The sequence below is a fragment of the Bacillus rossius genome, chromosome 2 (genome assembly GCF_032445375.1).
Source record: "Bacillus rossius redtenbacheri isolate Brsri chromosome 2, Brsri_v3, whole genome shotgun sequence".
NCBI lineage: Eukaryota > Metazoa > Arthropoda > Insecta > Phasmatodea > Bacillidae > Bacillus > Bacillus rossius.
The window spans coordinates 116,729,502-116,754,504 of NC_086331.1; the positions used below are offsets into that span (position 1 = coordinate 116,729,502).

Genomic DNA, 25,003 nt, shown 5'->3' on the forward strand with positions numbered 1-25,003 from the left:
AATTTATTACAATGCTGTATAATGTACCGGAGAGAAAATGAATAGCACCGATGGTTTCCCGAATCGTGCACGCAACGTACAACTGATGTACCCGTACTTCGCTACGGCAGTCTACAGGCAGATCACTCTTGCGCTGCTCATTATACATGCCCCTACTTGTGGGTACGCCACTGCCGCGCGATGCCCGTTGCCATGGAGATGCAGAAGGCATGAACAATGCAAAATCCTGTTCTCATGCAGACAAAGTACCCACTGTTGCCTGGTTTTAACCACCCATGGGATCTAATTTTCGGAAAATGTCATCCTGCGTAACATAAGGAACAATACTGTGAAGTTTCAAGTCTGTAAAATATATATACTTGAAAAAAGGGCTATAAAAAATCAAATTAAACACAGAGAGAGGAAAAAAAAAATAGTTTAGGTTTGCGATTTAAAGTGATAAAAAGTATTTAAATACTAATTGAACTCTTATGTGGGTACTTACTGATTGCTTCGTTGTTAATATCACACGGGTGTTTTTTAATGTATGGGAAAATTAAGAATGATAAAGCATCTAGTGCATGGCAACAATGTTAATAGGCAATGGGAAATAAACTTCTAGTGCCTGCGGCATTGTCAACACACACTTCGTACGTGTACTGCATGTTGTATCTAACCCCCTTCAACGCATTTGATTCTAAATTGGACTTTCAGTAAGGATCCCTAATGTTATTGATGATATAATATAGCCTATAGCCTTCCTCGATAAATGTACTATCCAACACTGAAAGAATTTTTCAAATCGGACCAGTGGTTCCTGAGATTAGCGCGTTCAAACAAACAAACAAACAAACAAACAAACAAACTCTTCAGCTTTATAATATTAGTATAGATTATACATGCATTGTCTTTTGATTTTTAAAATGTATTTTTCAGTGAAACTAAACTGGAAGAAATACCTAAAAAGTGTTTCAAGTTTCAACAGTCTCCCCAATATAAAATGTTTTAGAAACTAAGTGCTCAAGAAGTATATCCTCATGACAGTTTTTATATTACGTAAAAACTGGTAGAGTATTATTTTTTTAATGCTATAACATTTCAAATACTCTACAAAAGGAACAAGTGTTTATGCTGTTTTGCTGCATAACCACTGTGACACCAACTGCCGCATAAAACATAAGCTTGAGTCCAAGCAGCCCTCCTACCTGAGACAAAGAAACACACAGACCTGTTTATACCTGCTGTGGGAAACCACCAAAAATTCACCGGTTGTGTTTAGCTTTGAACACTACACATTCGTGAGCCAGTTTATTTACTGTTCGCGAAGTATGGTTCGGTGAATGTTAAAATTTATAGAGCGTGCAGGTTTCTGTCTTCCCGCTGGTTTCTAGAAGAAAAAAAATAGTGAATCTGGAACTTCAGTACAGCATACGTAAACAGATAATAAAACTCAGTCAATTGTCAGGAGCAATAAAATCCAGGGCGTTTGCTTGAAGTCCCATAGCTACAAGCAGCGATACAAAAAGGTGTCGTGCGTATCGAACTAGCTGGTCAGTCGAGCCCCGTGTCCCTGTCAACTACAAGCAGTGAGACAAAAAGGTGTCGTGCGTATCGAACTAGCTGGTCAGTCGAGCCCCGTGTCCGTGTCAACTACAAGCAGCAAGACAAAAAGGTGTCGTGCGTATCGACCAAGCTGGTCAGTCGAGCCCCGTGTCCCTGTCAACTACAAGCAGCGAGACAAAAAGGTGTCATGCGTATCGACCAAGCTGGTCAGTCGAGCCCCGTGTCCCTGTCAACTACAAGCAGTGAGACAAAAAGATGTCGTGCTTATCGAACTAGCTGGTCAGTCGAGCCCCGTGTCCCTGTCAACTACAAGCAGCAAGACAAAAAGGTGTCGTGCGTATCGACCAAGCTGGTCAGTCGAGCCCCGTGTCCCTGTCAACTACAAGCAGCGAGACAAAAAGGTATCGTGCGTATCGAACTAGCTGGTCAGTCGAGCCCCGTGTCCCTGTCAACTACAAGCAGCGAGACAAAAAGGTGTCGTACGTATCGAACTAGCTGGTCAGTCGAGCCCCGTGTCCCTGTCAACTACAAGCAGCGAGACAAAAAGGTGTCGTGCGTATCGACCAAGCTGGTCAGTCGAGCCCCGTGTCCCTGTCAACTACAAGCAGCGAGACAAAAAGGTGTCGTGCGTATCGACCAAGCTTGTCAGTCGAGCCCCGTGTCCCTGTCAACTACAAGCAGTGAGACAAAAAGGTGTCGTGCGTATCGAACTAGCTGGTCAGTCGAGCCCCGTGTCCCTGTCAACTACAAGCAGTGAGACAAAAAGGTGTCGTGCGTATCGACCAAGCTGGTCAGTCGAGCCCCGTGTCCCTGTCAACTACAAGCAGCGAGACAAAAAGGTATCGTGCGTATCGAACTAGCTGGTCAGTCGAGCCCCGTGTCCCTGTCAACTACAAGCAGCGAGACAAAAAGGTGTCGTGCGTATCGAACTAGCTGGTCAGTCGAGCCCCGTGTCCCTGTCAACTACAAGCAGTGAGACAAAAAGGTGTCGTGCGTATCGACCAAGCTGGTCAGTTGAGCCCCGTGTCCCTGTCAACTACAAGCAGAGAGACAAAAATGTGCGACAATAAATATTCAGTATTGTTTTCAAAGACATATTTCAAGTATGCAAGAATAACCATAGCAAAGTTTACTAATTTATAATAATTTTCTTTTTGTATTACAAACTACTTCTAGGTAACTGGTTTCTAGAGGAAACTTTTGTATGAGTACAACATATTTCTCTTTGTGACGAGACTTAAACCCTAATAATTCATTAGTAAACCTCCTGCAACGTGCTGTCGACTTAAAGAATCAAGCTTTTTTCAAAGTTTCTGGCAAACGTTGGTAAAATTTGCTGCAAACTTGAAGCTAGCTTGCCCTACCATCGAGTTGGTGACATTCAGCCCAAGACTTAATGCAAGTGCAGAGGTTGCATGACAAGCCTAAAAAAAACTTCAAAGAGAATTAAGCCGCATAGCACCAAGGGTGGGTTTATAAACGCTGCAAGAAACGCAAGAGCGCAAGGACGCAGCACGCTATAAACGCAAGAAAACTGCAAACATATATGGGCCTGAAACATGCAACTTGAAACTGTAACACTTAGAAACAAATTCTCTATTGTGCTTTTAATCATCAATAACATTTTTTCCTAAAAAACTGTGGAATTCTTAAAAAAAGCTTGATTTAAAAGTGTCATTTACTTTCACTGTGAAATAGTTTAATTAGTGAAAACGCGATGTGTGTGAAAAAATAATATCTTTTTAAAGTTTTTGAAAAATTTCCTTCAAATGTGGAAGGCCGAAACACAAGTCGAAACGCTAGAAGTTGGGTTTTGGCCGATGCTTGATTTGCGTTTTTGCATCTTGCTTTTATTGCGTATAGTTTATAAAACCCAGCCTAAATCCCAGCCACAGCACACATGAGAGAAATTCGAGGTAACTACCCATATTTTTGATATAAATATTCCTTTTACTTCAAGCAACTTCTGTGATACTGACCAGGACGTTTTAGCACCTAATTAATTATTTGTCAGCTATGTAAAAACCCATTTGCCTGAAGCCATAGGATCATCAACACTGAGAAAGACGTTTATGGTGTCTTGCGCTGAATAGCCTATAATTTCCGGCCATAAGCATGATTAAATAGGTATTATTTTTTTTAACTCTGTAACTTCTCCCGACTTTGTCTCTTATTCACACACTAATGAACAGCTGTAAAATACTGCGGCGTTCTCCTGCGATACGTGCGCTGAAGTTTAATGAACGTAATGATTTAGTTGTAGCAAACCATAAACAAAAGGGAAATGTAAATGATCGTGTAAACGTTTTGGTGCCTCTTTGTAAATACATAGCCTATCAGGTCGTGTGTTTCCGGATTTAAGAAAGTGCCTCAGGAGGAGGTAGAGATCATTCTTAAACTAAATTCTAACCAAACGTTGACCAACTACGACAAGAAGAGTCTCGAACATTGTGCACAATTATTACAACAACAAACTGACAAAACTCATATGCTTTTAGTTCGAAACTACGTATTACAAAGTTTCCCAATGAAACACTGACAACGTGAGATCATTTTAGTAGTTCACACAATCCATTAAATTAATTATATCAAAAACAAAAACATTGACGACAACGTCATACGTAACATTTACATACTTATTAACTTAAAATTACTGGGACAAGCATACACAAATTTACCATTAATACATTTCAAATTTGACATGCTTTTCAGATTGCAGATTGCTACCAACTAGGATATTTCTAACAATGTTCACATACAACAGAAATATACTCACTGTAGTTTCAAGACTAATAGTTAAAAGGTAATTTACCACTTAAACATTTATTTTCCCAGTTCAACAAAAAAGTTTTCATGCCAACCACATGATGACAGTTTAGAAACTTGTAACTGCCTGCAAAATATATCAAAAGTACAATTTAAAGCTCTGGGTGATAGCATACCGTATCTTATAAATAGACTCGCAATCTTGATACTTAAGAATATTTCCCTCCTCCGCAACAGTATTATAAGAATATAAACTCCCACGCCACAAAATAGCATCACTTTTACGTATAAAGCTGACACTTAAACATACACATTGACTACATGACATTTCGTCTAGCTGAGTACAACTTCTACAACGAAACAGCAAACAACCACCTCGATAATTACTTGCCCCAAGTTTCTCAGCGATGCACCCTTTGTGAAAGAAGATTTTCAGTATAAAAATAGTTTTATTGGTCACAGCACTCGACAGAATCAAGCCCATATGACATTCCGAGTGATCGCTATATTAATATGTAGTTACAAGTCTACTAAGGTAGGGAGAAAGCAAGCTACAGTGAGATATTTTTTTCTCTGTAGGTTATACAATTAATACATCCTTTGTTTGAGACAAAAAAATGACATCAAATATGCATGTGTTTGTGTTTCCTGGTACTTGCTGTAGTTCATGATCAAAAACAGTAATTAATTTTGCAGACACACTATGTAATTGAATATTTTACCATAAACACAACAACCATTATTTTGTGGAGAAAATTGCCTATTATAGGGAGCCTACATATAGTTAAAAATATTATATAAATTTAATGCTAAATATTTCTTCATAATTTTAACAATCAAGGAAAATAATATTCAGTATTTTCAATATAATGATTAATTATTGAATAACTGTCCCTACCACTATTTTAATTTTAACTGAATCAGTGTACAAATAATTTAAAAAAAAATTACAAATATTTTTTCTTTTCAGGTTTTTCACTTTTATCAAAATATATAATTTTAAATGTGTTAAAATAATAACTCCAACACCACTATTTATCAGGCCATTTTGTTTCAAGTGTTTGATATGCCAGCAGTATACATATACTTTTGAAATTGCATACCAGCTACTTTATCGTTATATCCTAACATTTTTTTAAAACATAAACATGCATTTATGTGACATCAACCTGCATTGCGCATGCAGTAGGTTACAACATGAACGAAAGTAACACACTGACATGAGATGGAACCGGCGGTTCAGTTGGAGTACAAGGACATCTTGCGTATGATCCAGGGCACGTAGCGCGGCACGTATGTGTAGACGCCGGGCAGGTGAGGGTGTGCGCACTTGATGCCCCAGCTGACGATGCCTCCCACGAACCAGCGGTCGAAGCCCGCGTCGTCGCGGCACAGCAGCGGCCCGCCCGAGTCGCCCTGCAGGCAGCCCCGCCCCGCCCAATCAGCTCCCAGCTCGCACGCTCAATCAGATCCCAGCTCGCACGCCCAATCAGATCCCAGGTCGCACGACCAATCAGCTCCCAGCTCGTACGCCCAATCAGATCCCAGCTCGCACGCCCAATCAGCTCCCAGCTCGCACACCCAATCAGCTCTCAGCTCGCACGCCCAATCAGCAACCAGCTTGCACGCCCAATCAGCTCCCAGCTCGCATGCCCAATCAGATCCCAGCTCGCACACCCAATCAGCTCTCAGCTCGCACGCCCAATCAGATCCCAGCTCGCACGCCCAATCAACTCCCAGCTCGCACGCCCAATTAGCTCCCAGCTCGCACGCCCATCAGCTCCCAGCTCGCACGCCCAATCAGCTCCCAGCTATCACGCCCAATCAGCTCCAAGCTCTCACGCCCAATCAGCTCCCAGCTCGCACGCCCAATATGCTCCCAGCTCGCACACCCAATCAGCTCCCAGCTCGTACACCCAATCAGCACCCAGCTCGCACGCCCAATCAGCTCCCATGTCTCATGCCCAATCAGCTCCCAGCTCGCACGCCCAATCAGCTCCCAGCTCGCACACCCAATCAGCTCTCAGCTCGCACGCCCAATCAGCTCCCAGCTCGCACGCCCAATCAGCAACCAGCTCGCACGCCCAATCAGCAACCAGCTCGCACGCCCAATCAGCTCCCAGCTCGCACGCCCAATCAGCTCCCAGCTCGCACACCCAATCAGCTCTCAGCTCGCACGCCCAATCAGATCCCAGCTCGCATGCCCAATCAGCAACCAGCTCGCACGCCCAATCAGCTCCCAGCTCGCATGCCCAATCAGCTCCCAGCTCGCACACCCAATCAGCTCTCAGCTCGCACGCCCAATCAGATCCCAGTTTGCATGCCCAATCAGCTCCCAGCTCTCACGCCCAATCAGCTCCCAGCTCGCACGCCCAGTCAGCTCCCAGCTCGCACGCCCAATCAGCACCCAGTTCGCACGCCCAATCAGCTCCCAGCTCGCATGCCCAATCAGCTCCCAGCTCGCACGCCCAATCAGCTCCCAGCTCTCACGCCCAATCAGCTCCCAGCTCGCACACCCAATCAGCTCCCAGCTCGCATGCCCAATCAGCTCCCAGCTCGCATGCCCAATCAGCTCCCAGCTCGCACGTCCAATCAGCTCCCAGCTCTCACTCCCAATCATCTCCCAGCTCGCACGCCCAATCAGTTCCCAGCTCGCACGCCATTTATGCACTTTTACCACATCAGAAAATTTTGAATGTTTATAACCAAACAAAAAACACAACGAATTTTTGCGAGAGTTTAAAACTCAACAACACTTTTGCCCAATATTAACGTAACTAATGTAACATAACCAAACTTTCATTTCAGTAACGATCACCTAGACGTGCGAAAATATTATTTGCTAAACACACACCTAATCCAACCAAACTTTTGCCTTTACACAGCAAAAAGTGTTATATATGTGTATATAATATATTTTGAATTGCCATATTGTGGTTGGCTTTCATTGTACATCTTTGGCGTGGTGGTTCGTGTTCTTACCTCTCCTCCTTTCCTCCTACCCTTTACCCACTCATACCAGTGTTTCCACTGAAAGGCAAGAGGTAGGAGTAGGGTAGGAGTCGGGAGTTAATAGTGGAGGGGTTTGGGATTGAATTGGGCTGTGAGTTCGTGATTCTCACACTTGACTTTTAAGAAATGCCGTTTATTCTTTTAACACCGTTATGCCCTGTACATGGACGGGTCGCTGGGTGCTGCTACTCTAGCAGAGACTCGAACAGAGAACCTCGGCAGCGAGTACCCGCCACCCGGCGCATGACTAGTTGAGGCTCGCGGCCTTCTGGACTCTACTGCCGCTAGTATCTCAGCGACTCCAACATACAAATCAAAACATACAAACATTGTATTTGCGTAACTGCTAATTACTTGCCTAACATAGGCCCGAACACAACCATCCCTGGAGCTTGCTAAGTATACACTGTGAACTGACCTGCGGCGGAAGAAGGAGGGGGAGGAAAGGTCAGTGACCTGGGTGCTGCGTCGACCATTGCACTCACTCCGACGCCTTCGCAGCCCTATTGCTAAATATAGCCTCTAACATTAAGTATACTTAATAAGGCCACTGTAGAAATAGCTGGTTAGAGAACATGCATATTATTGTTCTTTAATTAAGGACTGCAATTTGGATACTTGCTAATAATTGTCCAGATAGACAGCATTGGCACACTTATTATGGACCTATTTTTAGTGTAAAGTGTACAGTGTATGATCACTGTAGCCAACATGGTTTAGGGACTTTGTGCTTATTTGCTTGTAAGGATACTGAAGTTATTTAGTATCTTAAACGGTTTAACCTTTTGTGTTAAATTCTCTGTGGAATATTTTCAAAATTTTAATCTTTAATTATAAAACTTTTATGAATGTTTATTGAAATTAAAGTCGAGGTTTTGTTTTTTATAAATTTAGTTAAACAATTTTTATTTTAAAAAAGAAATATTTTTGTGTAATGCCTTGTAGATATCACAAAAACGGCACCCTCAAATATGGCCCGAATTATAAAATTGTGGTCGTAAGGCACGCCGTGCTGGGGCCTATGGAAGGCCAAATTGTGACATGAATAACTAGTATGGCAGTTGCCTTGTAAATAGTCTTTGTTTGTAGTGCGACTGGTCAGCAGCTGAGATAGTTGAAATATTACTAACAATTTTTCATTTGTGATTTTACTTAGTGCTGAACCCAGGTAGAATTTTATGGTATCAGTCAATTTTCAATAAGTTAGGTGGTGTTTAATAAAGACAAGTTTGTAATAAGTAATGTTAAATGAAAATTACTTTTCTACACTGTCAATATAACAAACCAAAGACAGTTATCAATGAAATAAATTTAAGAAAAAAGGCCTTATTTTTAGAATTTTTGGAATTGTTTCCAAATTGTTTGGTCAAGATTGTAGTCAAGATGGCTGACAAAATGGCGGACAGTTTGATGGCTGTGTGTTGATTGACACTAGTGTTCTCTAGCCGATTACAAGTGAAACAAGATGGTGATCGACACTAGCACACTTTAGTACACGACACGAGAGTAATCCAATATGGCAGCCAATATTGCTATACTGTGATATATCGGGGGTTTAGTATATGCGGAGAGGGGGAGGGGAAGTGAGGCCTGTCTGCTTAGTTTTATGGTTTGTGTAGGGCTGCTCAATTAATTATTTTACAAGTGTAGAACTGAAGACACCTTACGATAATGTCATAACTGCACAGAAAAAATTAAACAAATATGTGTAGGATTTTTTTAAAAATATTTTAAATTTCAAATTACATGTTTACTCTCACCGAGGCACGAACTGTGGCCCACTGTTTTACTTTTATGTTTTATTCTGATAAGTGGAATAGATATTAAAATATATATAAAAAAGGTATTAGTGTTTTTAATTAGCATGTATTTGTAGTATAATATTGCACTCTAAATGTTAAATTTCAGTTGAATCGTTATATATCAAAGTCGAAGTCAACGGCTGTGATCAAGGGCACCGAAAACCAAGATGGTAGTCGAGGTCCACACCATGAACTAACTCTTTCCCAGAAGCGGCTGTTGTATTCTACTTACGGTCACATTCGCTGAACATTAGTTCGCAGTAATGGCGAGTGGGTGAGTGTGTAGGGACGCGATGTGGCGGGTGAAGCCGAGGCAGACGGCGAGCTGTAATTTGCCTGGCACGCGTCCTTGCCTCCCAGGCGAGCTGTAGCTTGCCTGGCACGCGTCCTTGCCTCCCAGGCGAGCTGTAGCTTGCCTGGCACGCGTCCTTGCCTCCCAGGCGAGCTGTAGCTTTCCTGGCACGCGTCCTTGCCTCCCAGGCGAGCTGTAGCTTGCCTGGCACGCGTCCTTGCCTCCCAGGCGAGCTGTAGCTTGCCTGGCACGCGTCCTTGCCTCCCAGGCGAGCTGTAGCTTGCCTGGCACGCGTCCTTGCCTCCCAGGCGAGCTGTAGCTTGCCTGGCACGCGTCCTTGCCTCCCAGGCGAGCTGTAGCTTGCCTGGCACGCGTCCTTGCCTCCCAGGCGAGCTGTAGCTTGCCTGGCACGCGTCCTTGCCTCCCAGGCGAGCTGTAGCTTGCCTGGCACGCGTCCTTGCCTCCCAGGCGAGCTGTAGCTTGCCTGGCACGCGTCCTTGCCTCCCAGGCGAGCTGTAGCTTGCCTGGCACGCGTCCTTGCCTCCCAGGCGAGCTGTAGCTTGCCTGGCACACGTCCTTGCCTCCCAGGCGAGCTGTAGCTTGCCAGCAGGCTGATTACGAGCACACACTTTGCGTTATAAGTTGCGATAAATAACGAAGGTTTGCGAAGAATATCGCAGGAACCAGCAACGTGATTACGAACACATCCTGTTTCGTTAAACTTCGAATATTGATGACGTTGTGGCGGTATATATCGCAAACTTTGATTACGAGCACACTTTTCAAGTGATATTTATCGCACCGGAGCTACGTTATATATCACGAGCATTTCAAGTGGTGATACAAAGCGAATGTGAGGTAAGTGATATAATTACTCTTAAAAATAATGTCATCCCGTCCTAAAAACGTCATTATAATCGCACATTATTGTTTTAAATATAGTCGAGTACGATGTAAAGCGATGAAGTTAAACGTAAACAATTGTTTTAGGTTAGCATGTGCATATTTAACATGCGAACATTATTCTTATCATGCTATTTCTGTTTATTAATTGTACCATGAAATCATTGTTTTCAATGCATATTTACCGTGTGGAATAATTATGAAGTGGTTTAAATACGATCAAAGTAGGTAAGAAGAATATTAATAAATGCTGTATCATAGCGTATCAAATTAATCCTAACCTAAAGAGCGATATTATTTACACGCACATTATGAACTCAACATAGCTATAAATAGTTCAAATAGGCTGCTTATGTATATTTTGTGTTTGGGTATTTGCTCAACATGCATTTTTGTTTAATCTGTGCGCTTGTAGACTTCAGACAGTAAATTGTATATTTCTCTATTTAGTTTCAGAAAGCTATTTCCGGCCTCCTTGTGTGTTCAATTGTGCAAGACATTTTTCATTTGTGCTCATTCATTTACATATTGGCTCTATTACCTAAGTGTGTTAACATTAGTAATTGTTAACAAGTGGGGCTGATCATAAAACAAATAACTTGATGAATAATTTATTTATCAATTCCCCTCCTTATACAGGATGATTCTATTAAATAACATTTCGAGCTTTTATGTAGGGGAGGCGAGGCTTTATTATAAAAATAAGTTTATGGAAACGGTAATTTTGAGTTCCTATTATCAACCTTGATACTTATTTCTGTTGAGATATTTCAAGTTGTTTACTGTTTAAATTGTTGGTTATGTGTGGTTAGCTACACTTCAAATACTGCAAACCTATTCACATCTACAGTTGGTTAGGTTAGCTACATTTTAAATATTGTATAATGAGGTAAATCTGGTGAAAAGCTACTTGTCCATATGTTTTTTTTTTAAATTATTTATTAGTTTTCAGACATTAATTCCAATAATTAACATAGGCTATCAATACTGTAACATTGTTTTACTAATAGAAAATTAAGCTTGCCTCACCTAACCAACCATCCACACATATTTTGTAGTACAATTAATGTAACTAACCTAACTTAACTAACCATTCACACAGATCCACACTATTTTTTTGTTATTTTTAATTCATCTAACAAACTTAATGGTGGGAATGGCTGGTTTGATTAGGTTAACTACAAATACTTGAAAGTAGTGTAGACAGTTTATTAGGTTATGGTCAGTGGCGAGGCGTGAGGTTTACATGAGGGGAAGCAATAACTCCGTTCACACCAAAACATGATGAGGTTGGGGGGGGGGGGGGGGGGGGTCTGGGGACCCTCCGCCGGGAAAATATGGATTTCAAGGTACAAAATGGTGATATTTAAGTAGTTTTCTTAACTGAACATTAACTATTCCACAGGTAGAAAAATTGACATTTTTTTTAATAAAATTATTTTTGAAAAATAATGATTGACTTACATTATTCTGATAGTAAAATACCTACTCTACATTACTTATATACTAAGTTGGAGTGTAGTATCATCGTACGCCCACAAATCCCCCACGCACTGCCAGCCAACAGCCCGCGGGAGAGATGCGCGCGCCCCGAGAGACGACCGCCGACTGAAACGCGACATCGCCACCTGCCGTGCCGAACTGTACCGGACATAGCCGAAGCAGTCAGCGGAAAAATTCCACCGTCTGCTTCGGCCATGTTCGCTCCAGTTCGGCAAGAAAGCGTTACCTTCGTAGCTTCTACCGCGTATTTTTCCAGCCAATCCCCTCCCTGAATCTTTGTACCATGCCACCCCCCTTCCGAAAGGAAACTACTGCGGCAGCCTTCCTGCTGAAAGCGATCCTACCAGCGCTTCTAAACCTAGCAACGCTTCTAAAACAGCATGTTTTTGTGTCAACGAGTTCTTTTTTTATAGCGCACAGCGCACAGTATTGGGTCCCAAGAAGATAGTGTAAAAAATACATACACCTAACTGCACGAGCCAAAGTAAAATACTATTCTGAATAAAATATTTATTTAAAAAATACAATGTCTGGAAACTGCCTGGGCAAGCACTGCTTGCCTTGCTTGCCCTGACGAGACGCCACTGGTTATGGTAGTTATATTAAATATACTGTGAACTCATTTTAACAGTTTTTAAGAATTATATATTGTAACACAGCTAACTCTAACCTAACCAACCACACTACAGTTTATACCTATTATTTTTGTTGGTAACATAACTTAAGAAACAGTTCACAAAATCACACAGTATTTTTAATGTAGCTTACTTAAGCCAACCAATCATTCTCATGTCTAAATTTTTTGATTTACCTAACCTAACAAGCAGTGGGGGATCCAGGATTTTGGTTTGGGAGGGGCTTGACCCAGCTGAGGCTAGGCTTTATCAAGGCAAACACTAAAACAATAGTGGACCCAGATGCTTTTGGGGGGGGCTTGAGCCCCTTAGCCCCCCCTCTGGATCCGCTACTGCTAACAAGCTATTAAAATGGCATATTTCTAGTTTAACTGCTTGAAGAATTACAACACACTCATGGAGAATTGTTGGAAAAGAAGTCGAAAAGTTAAAATGGTTTTTAGAAATTAAAGAAAAATGAATGCAGTTATGCGTTACATCGAGGAATATTAGCTCAATAATATCATCTTAAAAAATATTTTTATTAATCAGGCCCTCTTGTTAACAATTAGTAGCCTACCAAACTATATTACACTAATTTAGTTACCTAATGTTTGAAAATATTTCAGATTCTACACAATGGCCTTTGCTGCCTTTCTGCTAGCTATGGAACTTGAGGAGAAGGCAGAGAAGATTGTTAAGAAACCATCAAAATCCCTTCGAATTGCCAGATTGCATCCTCAGAAGCAGTTGGAAAACCTTAGAAAATGAAGAAACATGAAGAAACGAGCTATGCAATTTAATAAATACTTTGTTATAAAGTTTGTTGCATTTGTTAAAGAAATTGTGAAAATAAGTGTTCACTCATTTCCATTTTACTTTTGAGTATAACTTGGATATTATATTAAACACATGTTAACTTTTTATTTTCTGGTTTCAGCAGATGATCTCATTGTCCTGAGAGAGTTGGCAGTGGCTTTTTTGAACCATTGTTTTTTTTTGTGTGTAAAAAAATAGATACTATGCATCATTTAATGATAGGTTGTTATTTCAAGTAAATCTCATACATGGGAAATTGCTTGTGTGCTGCTTCATGTTTACAAGTTTATTAATTTAAAATTTTGAAATTTCAGATTTTGTTTTGGTTTTAAATGAAAAATATTTACAAAGAGTGTATTATTTAATATCTCAATTTTTTTCCATGGATGGTTATAATTAAACAATTATTAATATTAACTATTAATAGCCTGTCCAATAAAAAAAATCAATGCACATGTCTGTAAGGAATCTTGTATACAAAAAATGATTTCTTAACACAATATTTTCTCATAATTGGCAATTTTAGCACATGCCTCCAGCATGCCTTTTAACTTTTCTTTAAGTTCTTTGATGCATTTTTAATCAAATTGCTGGTTATCATTTCAGAAGCACATATTCCCAATGCTTCTCATCAGCTGCCAGCTGTCTTTCTTGAATGTTGTTTATCAGCTGCCAGCCATCTTTCTTGATTGCTGCTCAACTGATCTTTTTTTTTTATTATTTTTAAATTGTACTATTGATCATTACCAGTATGAATTGTATAGGTTACACTAGGTATCATATAGGCAGAGTTATAATAAAGGAGGTGCTAATAACAAAGTACACATTCTATAAAGTATGCTGACTAAAAGTATTATCAAGGTTTTTCCAGTCAAAGATTTCACAATGCTTGTATATAACCATTCTTTACTTTTTTTTTGTGTAAACAAGATATAACATGGAAGAATTTCATTAGACTAGCTGACTATGAATGCAAGTTTCAGCAAGTTCCACAACTGCTTGTTGTTGCCAGTGAGCCCATTTGTATACAGTATAGACATTGTTTCATGTGGACGAATATAAAAAAAATATTTTGAACTAATTTTTATTATTGTAAGTTTAGAATCAATGTAGGTATGTTTATTGAGACTGAGACAAGTACAAACAAATTAAATGACACACATTGCATTTAGCTAGATAATTCAGGAACAAATATTGACTTAGTATGATTCATCTTGCGATAAAGTTTGGTACAGCTCCATTCCTTGCACCTCCCCAGTCAACACTCTGCATCTTATGAATTATCATCACTCACTGTTCTTATCTTTCTATTTATCATCAGAATAACCAATAACCATTAAATCTGTGCTTAGATGTGTGTGAATATTAAAATAAGCAATTTTTGAGCTAGTATTTAGAGATCAAATCAAATGTTTCTTAAAATATGTGATAAAGCCTTTGAACAGCTTATTTAACTATATTAAGTAAAATTTAACTTAAATAAAAGACTAATACAGTAAATTAATATGTAACTGATTGTGACTGATGGCCATTCCTATAACAAATATGCATAAAAAAACTCTTAGGTTTCTTGGCTATCTTATGAAAACACAAGGATTGTAAGAGGTCTTGTTTTAATAATGAATCTACCAGGGGTATATGCAGGGGCAAGAGGAATATTAGCCTCCCCCAAAATCCTAAAAGAAAAATCTATATTCTCCCCCCACCCCTCCCTCCCTCCCAAAAAAAATAAAGCCAACAGCAGGCTAAGTGCTTCTATACCACTTTCCTCCTCCCCATCCCCCTTTCTCCCTCATAACAAAATTCTGCATACACTTCTGAGTAGAACAACTTTAATTTTTATTTTTTTTTAATATGAACTATTAACACTTCCATGTTCATGCAAGTCTTTTTTTTTTTTTTTGTGTTTCATTTTAAATGTAGCACACCTCCAATTTCTCTGTCAACTTTCAGGTATCTTAACTACTTAATTTTCACCACTCTTATTTTAAACCCACTACACCAATCTCAAACAACAAAATTGGAAGCATACCAGTATTGAAAAAAATATATATTTGATTTTCAAATAAATATTTGTAAAAGTATAGGATAAACAAAATGCATGACTACCACAATATAATGTCTACCAGAGGTTGAGGGACAAAACCACCTTCTAGAATCTACATCGTTCCCAATGATGATGCTGTACCGAAGATTTGGATAATTCTCTGGTCAAGGCTGCTCAGAAATATAACTTGGATAATATTGCCAGCTGTTATCTTAGCAGCTATTGCTTAAGCTGCTCTTTTTATTGCAGCATATATCATGTTGATCCATTACTGAATTAAAAAAAAATGGATTAAATAATTGGTATGCATGTACATCAGAAATTGTTCAAACTGAATATTATTTTACATATTAAACTATCAATTTCTAAACTTGCTGAGAAAAAGTAATCTATTAATTTATCTTAATGGAAAAAAAAGGGGGGGGGGGGGGGGGAGATAATTAAAATTATTGAATATTTCAAGACAGTTTTTAAAATAATTGCAGCATATTAATAATTTACATACATGTTGGATCATTAACCAACTTGAATGCCATCTTGAAAACAAAGTTGTTTACTCAGTAATTACTCTAATTACTCAGTACTTAGTTTCACTTGTTTAAGTCATTGGTGAGATTAAATTAAACAGCAATTAAAAAAAACATAGCAATGAACATTCATATCCTCAGATTATAAAAAAAAACTGTTCTTACACTGAAAATTTTCAAGAACTGTTCCATAATAACTGTTTAAAATTTCAATCTTTTTAAAGTGAAACATTATGGGCCTAATTTTATCCTTAGAATATGCAACCCAACACACTGAACAGTTTAAAACAGACTTAAAAAATAAAAATACAAAAAGTAGCCCATATCTTCTCCATTGTAATTGAAGGCTGCTGCTTACATAAAAATTGTAAAAACTAATATTTTGCCAATGGTCAATGGTTTTTAATGTCCCTAAACGTTTGTTAAGCCTCTTTGCCAGTTAAATCCACAGATACATGCAAGCTTCACATTCATTATTTGAAGAAAAATTGGCTGCAAACTCTCTGTGGCTCTTAATAAACCACACCATGATTTCTGTTGGGCAGCAGTAACTTTACCAGTGCCACTCTAAGGCTTATTTTAACTGAGAACACAAATATTCAACACAGTGTAGCCTACTCTTTAATAGCGGCATGTGCACTCTAATCAAGAAAACCACAAATTTAAATAATTTACTGTAATTAAACTTTACCAAGTGTACGAAGGGAGTAAAAAATGTTTGAGTGACCTATGATATAAATATTAGCAAAATTATTTGTATTTACGAATGGTACTAATATCTTGGAAACATTGTTTCACAACACTTGTATATAAAATCCACGAAAGCACATGAGTATTAAAATATATTTATAAAATATTAATTGATTAGATTACATAAACTAGAAAGCTCACCGCTGGAAATATGTTAAAAAGTGTTGTTTTTATTAGGTATGCTAATAACCACTTAAATTTATAATTAACCACATATATGTATAACTTTAAAGTATAAGGTTATGTTTTTACACAAGCACACCAAACTTGACTAAATATTTTTTAAATTCCATTCTTCATATCATATCAATAATAGGTAAAATAAAAACAGACACGGGTTCGTGGTAATTAGTTGTTCCTTTAATTTTGTAACCTGTAGAGTAGCCTCATTTTCATTCTATTGAAGTTTAAACATGCTTCTCGTTCGATGTTTATGTTTACATGGCAAGACGCAGTTAGCCACAATGACGACGCGAAATCTTTAACTGCATTTTTAATTTAAACTTCTACGAAAAAGGCAGCAAAAAAGCTTAAAATACTTTATTTAAGAAATTAGTGCATTGAAAAAGATTATTTTGTTTCCAGTAACACTAAGTATTCATGATTCACTTACAAAATAGTCTGTTCGACGAACATATTAATTGTTCAATTGTTGCTTGTCCTCTGACGTCATGGATTCGTATCGCAGGTTAGCGTTACCGTGGAAAATAACGAAACGCATATCGGAAGGTGGGTCGTAATCACCAAATGCGATACGTGTTTCGTTACCGCGTGAAGAATAACGCTAGTCGTCGATGGTGTTCGTAATCAGCCCGCTGACACGCGTCCTTGCCTCCCAGGCGAGCTGTAGCTTGCCAGGCACGCGTCCTTGCCTCCCAGGCGAGCTGTAGCTTGCCTGGCACGCGTCCTTGCCTCCCAGGCGAGCTGTAGCTTGCCAGGCACGCGTCCTTGCCTCCCAGGCGAGCTGTAGCTTGCCTGGCACGCGTCCTTGCCTCCCAGGCGAGCTGTAGCTTGCCTGGCACGCGTCCTTGCCTCCCAGGCGAGCTGTAGCTTGCCAGGCACGCGTCCTTGCCTCCCAGGCGAGCTGTAGCTTGCCTGGCACGCGTCCTTGCCTCCCAGGCGAGCTGTAGCTTGCCTGGCACGCGTCCTTGCCTCCCAGGCGAGCTGTAGCTTGCCTGGCACGCGTCCTTGCCTCCCAGGCGAGCTGTAGCTTGCCTGGCACGCGTCCTTGCCTCCCAGGCGAGCTGTAGCTTGCCTGTCACGCGTCCTTGCCTCCCAGGCGAGCTGTAGCTTTCCTGGCACGCGTCCTTGCCTCCCAGGCGAGCTGTAGCTTGCCTGGCACGCGTCCTTGCCTCCCAGGCGAGCTGTAGCTTGCCTGGCACGCGTCCTTGCCTCCCAGGCGAGCTGTAGCTTGCCTGGCACGCGTCCTTGCCTCCCAGGCGAGCTGTAGCTTGCCTGGCACGCGTCCTTGCCTCCCAGGCGAGCTGTAGCTTGCCTGGCAGGCGTCCTTGCCTCCCAGGCGAGCTGTAGCTTGCCTGGCACGCGTCCTTGCCTCCCAGGCGAGCTGTAGCTTGCCTGGCACGCGTCCTTGCCTCCCAGGCGAGCTGTAACTTGCCTGGCACGCGTCCTTGCCTCCCAGGCGAGCTGTAACTTGCCTGGCACGCGTCCTTGCCTCCCAGGCGAGCTGTAACTTGCCTGGCACGCGTCTTTGCCTCCCTCGGCGTAGCCGGCGCAGATCATGCCCTCGGTGACGTTCAGGTTCCGTTGCTGCAGCCAGATGTTGCACAGCTCGCGGTTCAACACCGGCACTTGCACCTCGTTCACGGCCGGCTCGTACTCGGTCGCTGGAACGCAACAGCGAACAAGTCCAGGTTAGGCCTTGCGTGTTGACGACGCACAATTCTGCGATGAGATCTAGGCCGTGACCGCATCCAAGCTCAGAGTTGTGTACTTACTTACGGCCCACGCAGCTACTGTATTTTTCCTTGTCTGCCAGAGCGTTTTGGACGTGCGATAGTGTTAGTCAGATACACAGGTTGTTAAATTAATAATATATATAAATAAATTGATAACAAACTATTTTAGCTAATAATAAAAAATTTACCCTCAGTTAGTTATAAAAACAAGAATTTATAAAAACTGCCTTACCTTTATGCAATTTATTTCGTAAATTACGATGGTTCTATGTGCACGTTTGTCATAAACATTTTATTATAAACATTTATTGATACATAATTTTTAGAATTTAATGTGTGAACCCTGACAATAAATAAATTCATATTGGTTTTACAAGTTTTTTTAGTAACTTAAGTGTTCTGTTTAATATAACTTACACCAAACGCTTTTAAAAATAGCGATGATTCTTTCCCTGGAAGTCCTCGAGAAGAAGACATATTCGTCTACTTGTAGCCCTTTATACTTCATTTCCAGTTCGGACAACCCTCATGAAGTCACTTCCGGAGACAAGTACGTATAAGTATACTTCAGGTGAATTATGATTTGTTACTGATTTGTGCATTTAACTTAATAAGTATCGTTCATTTTAATGTAATTGGAGTGATTGAAAAAGTAAATAATTTATCTTTATCTATACTTAATAAGCAAGAAGTTTCACTTCTGTCGTGCATGGAATCCACGCAAACACCTTTTTCCTTTTAAGTTTGTTATGAAAAGAAGAAATGCTATTTTAAGCTAATAATTATATGACTTTGCATGCGTTAAAACGATTATTTTTTAAATGTTTTTCCCCCTTCCAAACTTAAAGATTGAGGGTAAGACTGAGAATAAAGTGATTTTTTCACGTTAGTAAATACTTTTTGCAATAAAAAATTGTAGCACGAATGGTTATCTTTTAAAATTTTGGTCACTAAAACTTGTTTAATCGTACAAAACTAACTGTTACTACTTCAATCACCGACTGCTGCACCATTAATAACAAAAAAAAAAAATACTATCTGGTACCGAAAGTACCGGGAATTTTCAGTTCATTGGACTAGTACCGTAATCCCCGGTTCTGAAAATCGGTTACGGCTCCGAATACCCTATCGCGTAGGGGTTCATGTGTCTTGTGATAGGTGTTTGTTTGGCGAGCTCCGAGTGAAATTGAAAAGTTGTCGTTACTTACTGTCAAATGTTATTGTCAAACACTTAAAGTAGGTATTTGTGAGTATAATGAACGTTGTTATGTAATGTAAGATATTAGTAACATGATGTTAGAAACAACATCGCGTTAGATGTATTCGTATTTGTTTATTCGTAGATCATACATCATACCTAAGCTGGTCCATGGGCGACTTACATGACATCAGTTTAACTAACATCTTCAATTTTAGTAGTTAAACATTTTTGTTATCTGCCTAAACGTTTGATTCCCGGTGGGCTAATACCTTGCGTTGACTCAAATAGTGTTCGTGCTTTAAAAAGTAGTATCTGATTCCACCTGATATAAGTTACCTTCGAGAAAAATACAAGCATCGAAAATTCAATATTTGTTGTGTTGTAAAAGCAGCCTCGTTTTATGTGGAAATACGGGATGCTCTCTCATATTCGCAAGACAGGGAGGGCTTCACTAGACATCAAGGGGAAGAGAAATCGTCTTGCATGATGTTTCTGAGGTGTTTGAAAGCATATTATTTGACTTAGTTATGGATATATTTTTTTTCTTTCACATCATAAAAATAATATTGTAAGTGCTGATTTAGTAATAGGAATTAACCAATTATACGAAACTCTTAATACAATAATTGTATGTCTCATTATGAAAAAAAAGAACATAAAGATATTTTTTGCCATGGATAACCAAGAGCACTCAGGGAACACCCACAGGAGTCTTGTCAGTTACATTAATGACCACACGGAGAAAATCAACTGATGCCTTGGAAAAAATGCATGTCCGTAAATGTTACATTTAGACGATTAATATATAGTATGAGTAGTATGTTTTGGCCGGAGCTGGGACAGGCTTCAGGCTGTGGTGCCTGTGGTGCCAACCGCCATATTGGATTGTGACGTCACGGCGGCCATCTTGGATGGTTGTGACCTTGACCTTTGACCTTGACCCCGGCGGCCATTTTGGATCCGCCATCTTGGATCCGCCATCTTGTATCCGCCATTTTGGATGACGTCATTGTGTTCTCGAACATTCCGGTGATGTGTTATCCGCCATTTTGAATGATGACGTCACTGTTGCATTTTCCGTTACGGTAGCCATCTTTAACTTTTTTATTTATTATCCGATTTTAATGAAATTTTTTTTAAAATTTATAAAAAAATTTAAATAATAAAATTTTAATAAAATATTTATAAAAAAAAGCAAACATGTACGACACGGAGTTCGGAGTCCTCGGTTCGAACCCGGTGAGGGCAAAAAATAATTAAAAATGGCGACCGATCCTTCCCCCGTGGTGGGTGCTAGCAGACTGACTCCCACCACTTTTTTTCAAAGCATATATATCGTCATCTAGTATTACGTCATGTCCGCCATCTTGTCTTTGATGCTGGAAGCCATCATCAATGTATCGTCGGCGAGAGTGCGCTGACGCCATGTTAGTTTAGTTCTTATCCGCTAGAGTGCAGTAATCATTTATTACTGTGACACCCGCCATCTTGAAATTTGGCCGCCATATTGAAAATCCGTAATTATTTAGCTAGAAATTCGGGAAAAGTTCCAAAATTCATTAAATAAATCACTCATTAATTTACATATTGATTCGATCGATTCCCGTCATCGGTTCGATACCCGATCGATGCAATAATGTTTAATTTTATGAAAAAATAATAATTTCAATAAACCATGTTAAACTTTCGTAAAGAGACTTTAAATCCTCTACTACCATCATCCTATCAGACGTCAAGACTACCATATTGGAAATTCGTAATTTTAATGCTAGAGATTCGGGAAAAAGTTCAAAATTCATTAAATAAATTTGTAATCTATATACTGATTGATTGGATCGACTAAGGTCCTTGGTTCGATCCCTTGTCGATACAAAACAACATTAATATTTTAAAAAAGTACCACTAAAGTGTAAGGTTTGAGAAAATAAAAAACACCGCAAGTTCTTTTAAAAAAAATTTATTACATAAATTCAATACACTACTACAAGTACAAAAAAAACACTGACAAATTACCAAAGCCTTTTGGATTCCTCGATTCAAACAGTCTTCTTACTGTACGGACTAAGCCTTTTACATGACTTTAAATGACTATCCGATCCGTTCATCACCACAGCCAGAGACGGACTGAAGTTCATAGCACTTATATATAGTCTCATTAGCCGATACAACACATGAGTCAAATCAATAACCATGTTCATTATACGTCTCGGAGCATTTTTTATAATGACGATGTAAGCTATCGAGACGTGAAATTAGTTTATTGCACTTATTGCACTGAAATTGTATTCTGTGAACATTATTAGAACAACCGCTTCTTTCATGTCTGCGAGCATTTGAGGTGATAGTAAATGATGCACCACAGTATTTGCACTGATGCGAAGTACGCTCTTCATTAATTGAAGAATCCATTGCTGACGATGAAACTTCGGATGATGGTGGTATCACATCTGTTGAAATCTCCTCCAATGTTGACGTCGTCGTTGCCAACGGGATCTGCTCCAACATCGTCGGCGCCAACGTCATGGTTCCCGTAGTCGATGGTACATCCTCCATCGAGTACGATGTTAAAGTCGGTAAAGATGTCATCGAAGTCTCAAGAACAGGCAATTACGCGACTTATGCACCAGAAGAATCAAACTAGGTGATCCGTACACCGTCGACGGCAGTAACAAACTGAGCGTCCTGCTGTCTAGGACTCGTTTATATACATTAACCGGTTTGAATAATACGCTAGTCAAATCAAGAACAATTTACTAAAATACTAGAGTCAAAACAACATTAAAAAAATAGAAGCACCATCAACAAAAAAGGAAGCACATTTGGAAGCACCTTCAAAAAAGGAAAAACAATAGGAAGCACCGACAACGAAAAGGCAGCACAATAGGAAGCACCGACTACGAAAAAACAGCACATTTGACAGCACCGACAACGAAAAGGCAGAACATTTGGAAGCACCGACTACGAAAAGGCAGCACATTTGACAGCACCGACAACGAAAAGGCAGCACATTTGACAGCACCGACAACGAAAAGGCAGCACATTTGGAAGCACCGACTACGAAAAGGCAGCACATTGGGAAGCACCGACTAAGAAAAGGCAGCACATTTGGCAGCACCGACAACGAAAAGGCAGCACATTTGGAAGCACCGACTACGAAAAGGCAGCACATTTGGAAGCACCGACTACGAAAAGGCAGCACATTTGACAGCACCGACAACGAAAAGGCAGCACATTTGGAAGCACCGACTACGAAAAGGCAGCACATTTGGAAGCACCGACTACGGAAAGGCAGCACATTTGGAAGCACCGACTACGAAAAGGCAGCACATTTGACAGCACCGACAACGAAAAGGCAGCACATTTGACAGCACCGACAACGAAAAGGCAGCACATTTGGAAGCACCGACTACCAAAAGGCAGCACATTTGGCAGCACCGACAACGAAAAGGCAGCACATTTGAAAGTGCCATCATCGAAAAGACAGCACATTTGGAAGCTCCATCAACAAAAAAAAAGGCAAAGAGGAAGCACAAGTTACGAGATCTAAGTCTTAGTTAGAAATCAGAATACAAGAAATAAAAACATTAAATTCTTATAATCTAAATTATTTATTTTATTGCTTTACATTATACAAATGCAAGTAAAACAAGCCATTATTGTATGTAGCCATCATTCCTCAGTTCCTTGAGTATGAAGGATATTTCTTTGATGCACGAATAGTTTCCTGCACAAAGCGAACCATGTAGAAGTCTTAGCCGGTCAACCAATATGTTTGGATCTTTCCATGATGTGTAATCAATCTCTTCTACCACCATCTTCCTTGCACCTTTATAAATATTATGATCTCTGGTGTCTTCCGTTTTACCGCCAACCTCAGGGTAACTTTCATGTTTGAGACGGTGATCATCACAAGCTTGATCAGATTTATTTAATATATCACGTCGTTTCCACCGTTTCGGTCTCAGGACACTGCCACATTCTTCGATCTTGGCAGCTTTAGGTGCTTCATCATAGTCTATGTCTTTGTCAACAGCCTCAGAGTCACTGTAACAATCACCGTAGAAGGAATCGTCTTCACCCAATTTACCGTAATAATTCGATGTTGATGATGTTGAAGTGTCTTCATCGTCTTCATGCTTCCTTTTTAGGAGTCCATCATTTTTACAAAGTAGGAAAGATCTACTTGAATTCGGCTGGAATATATTCTCACTTTTCACGTTAAGGATTCTTCCATTGTCTTCATTCTTCCGTAAATCATCAACCTCCTTCAATTTAAGTCCTTTGTCGAGATCGGAAGAGCCAAGAAAATTATTGTCGTAATGCAGATCACTCTTCCTTAGGATAGTAGATTCATCGTTGTCCTCTAGCTTGTACGCAGGCTTGGCGCTACAAGTTCTGCCATGTCTTTTTAGGCTCTCTCTCCGTGTAAACAACTTGCTACATCGAACACAACTTATCATATTGCGCAGTGGATTTTTAACACAGTCATTCTTCTCGTGTTGTCTTTTATTCTTTCTCAAGATAAACTCTTTACTGCAAAACTTACACCTATGTTCTCTCGATACAGCGTCAGATCCCAAATCAGAATTCATATTAGTTACTGAGACTAATGCCAGATACCAATTGAGTGTTTTAAATTAGATCCAATACTTAAATAGAAATTTTTTCATATTTCATCAGCGAGAATTAATATATCTCATGCAAAAGTACTTTATGTATGTAGTTCTGCTTTTCAACAACAGATGTCGCCACATGTTGCTTGCAGGTAAATAATATTTAGTTCTTTTATGCGGGATGCGGGATGCTCACTAACGATCGCAAAAGAAGGATGGCTTCGCTAGACTCCAAGGAAAAGGAAGTTCGTCTTGCATGTTGGTGCTCCACAGATGTCTCATGGCATAATATTAAATTGACTGAGTAATGATATATGTTAATTCCACCTGATAAAAATATTGCAAGTTTTGATTTAGTAGCAGAAATTATCGAATTAAATGTAACTCCAAATAAAATGACATGTCTCATTAGACAAAAAAAAATCCATGCAGAGAGCGGTTTCTCAGAATAGTCAGAAACACTTGAAGAAACCACAGGAATGATTGCAAGAACACGGGAAAACCCATCAAAATATTGACAAGAATAATCAGGAGCACACAAAGAAAACCATCAAAATATTGACAAGAATATTCAGGAGCACACAGAGAAAACCATCAAAATATTGACAAGAATATTCAGGAGCACACGGAGAAAACCATCATAATATTGACAAGAATAATCGGAAGCACACGGAGAAAACCGCCACAAGTTTTCTT

At 39.8% G+C, this 25,003-nt stretch overlaps 1 protein-coding gene across 1 annotated transcript in view; it reads right to left on the bottom strand.

Annotated features, from left to right (window-relative positions):
- Positions 1–2,483: 2,483 nt before the first annotated feature.
- The window catches only part of LOC134528966 (atrial natriuretic peptide-converting enzyme-like), a 91,961-nt gene continuing 69,441 nt past the window's right edge, over positions 2,484–25,003 (bottom strand). Inside the window, exons 15-16 of the mRNA XM_063362634.1 lie at positions 18,273–18,421; positions 2,484–5,724 (exon numbers count right to left, since the gene is read on the bottom strand). Of these exons, the coding sequence (XP_063218704.1) occupies positions 5,548–5,724; positions 18,273–18,421 (326 nt within the window). The 3' untranslated portion in view covers positions 2,484–5,547. The remainder of the gene's footprint in view (positions 5,725–18,272; positions 18,422–25,003) is intronic.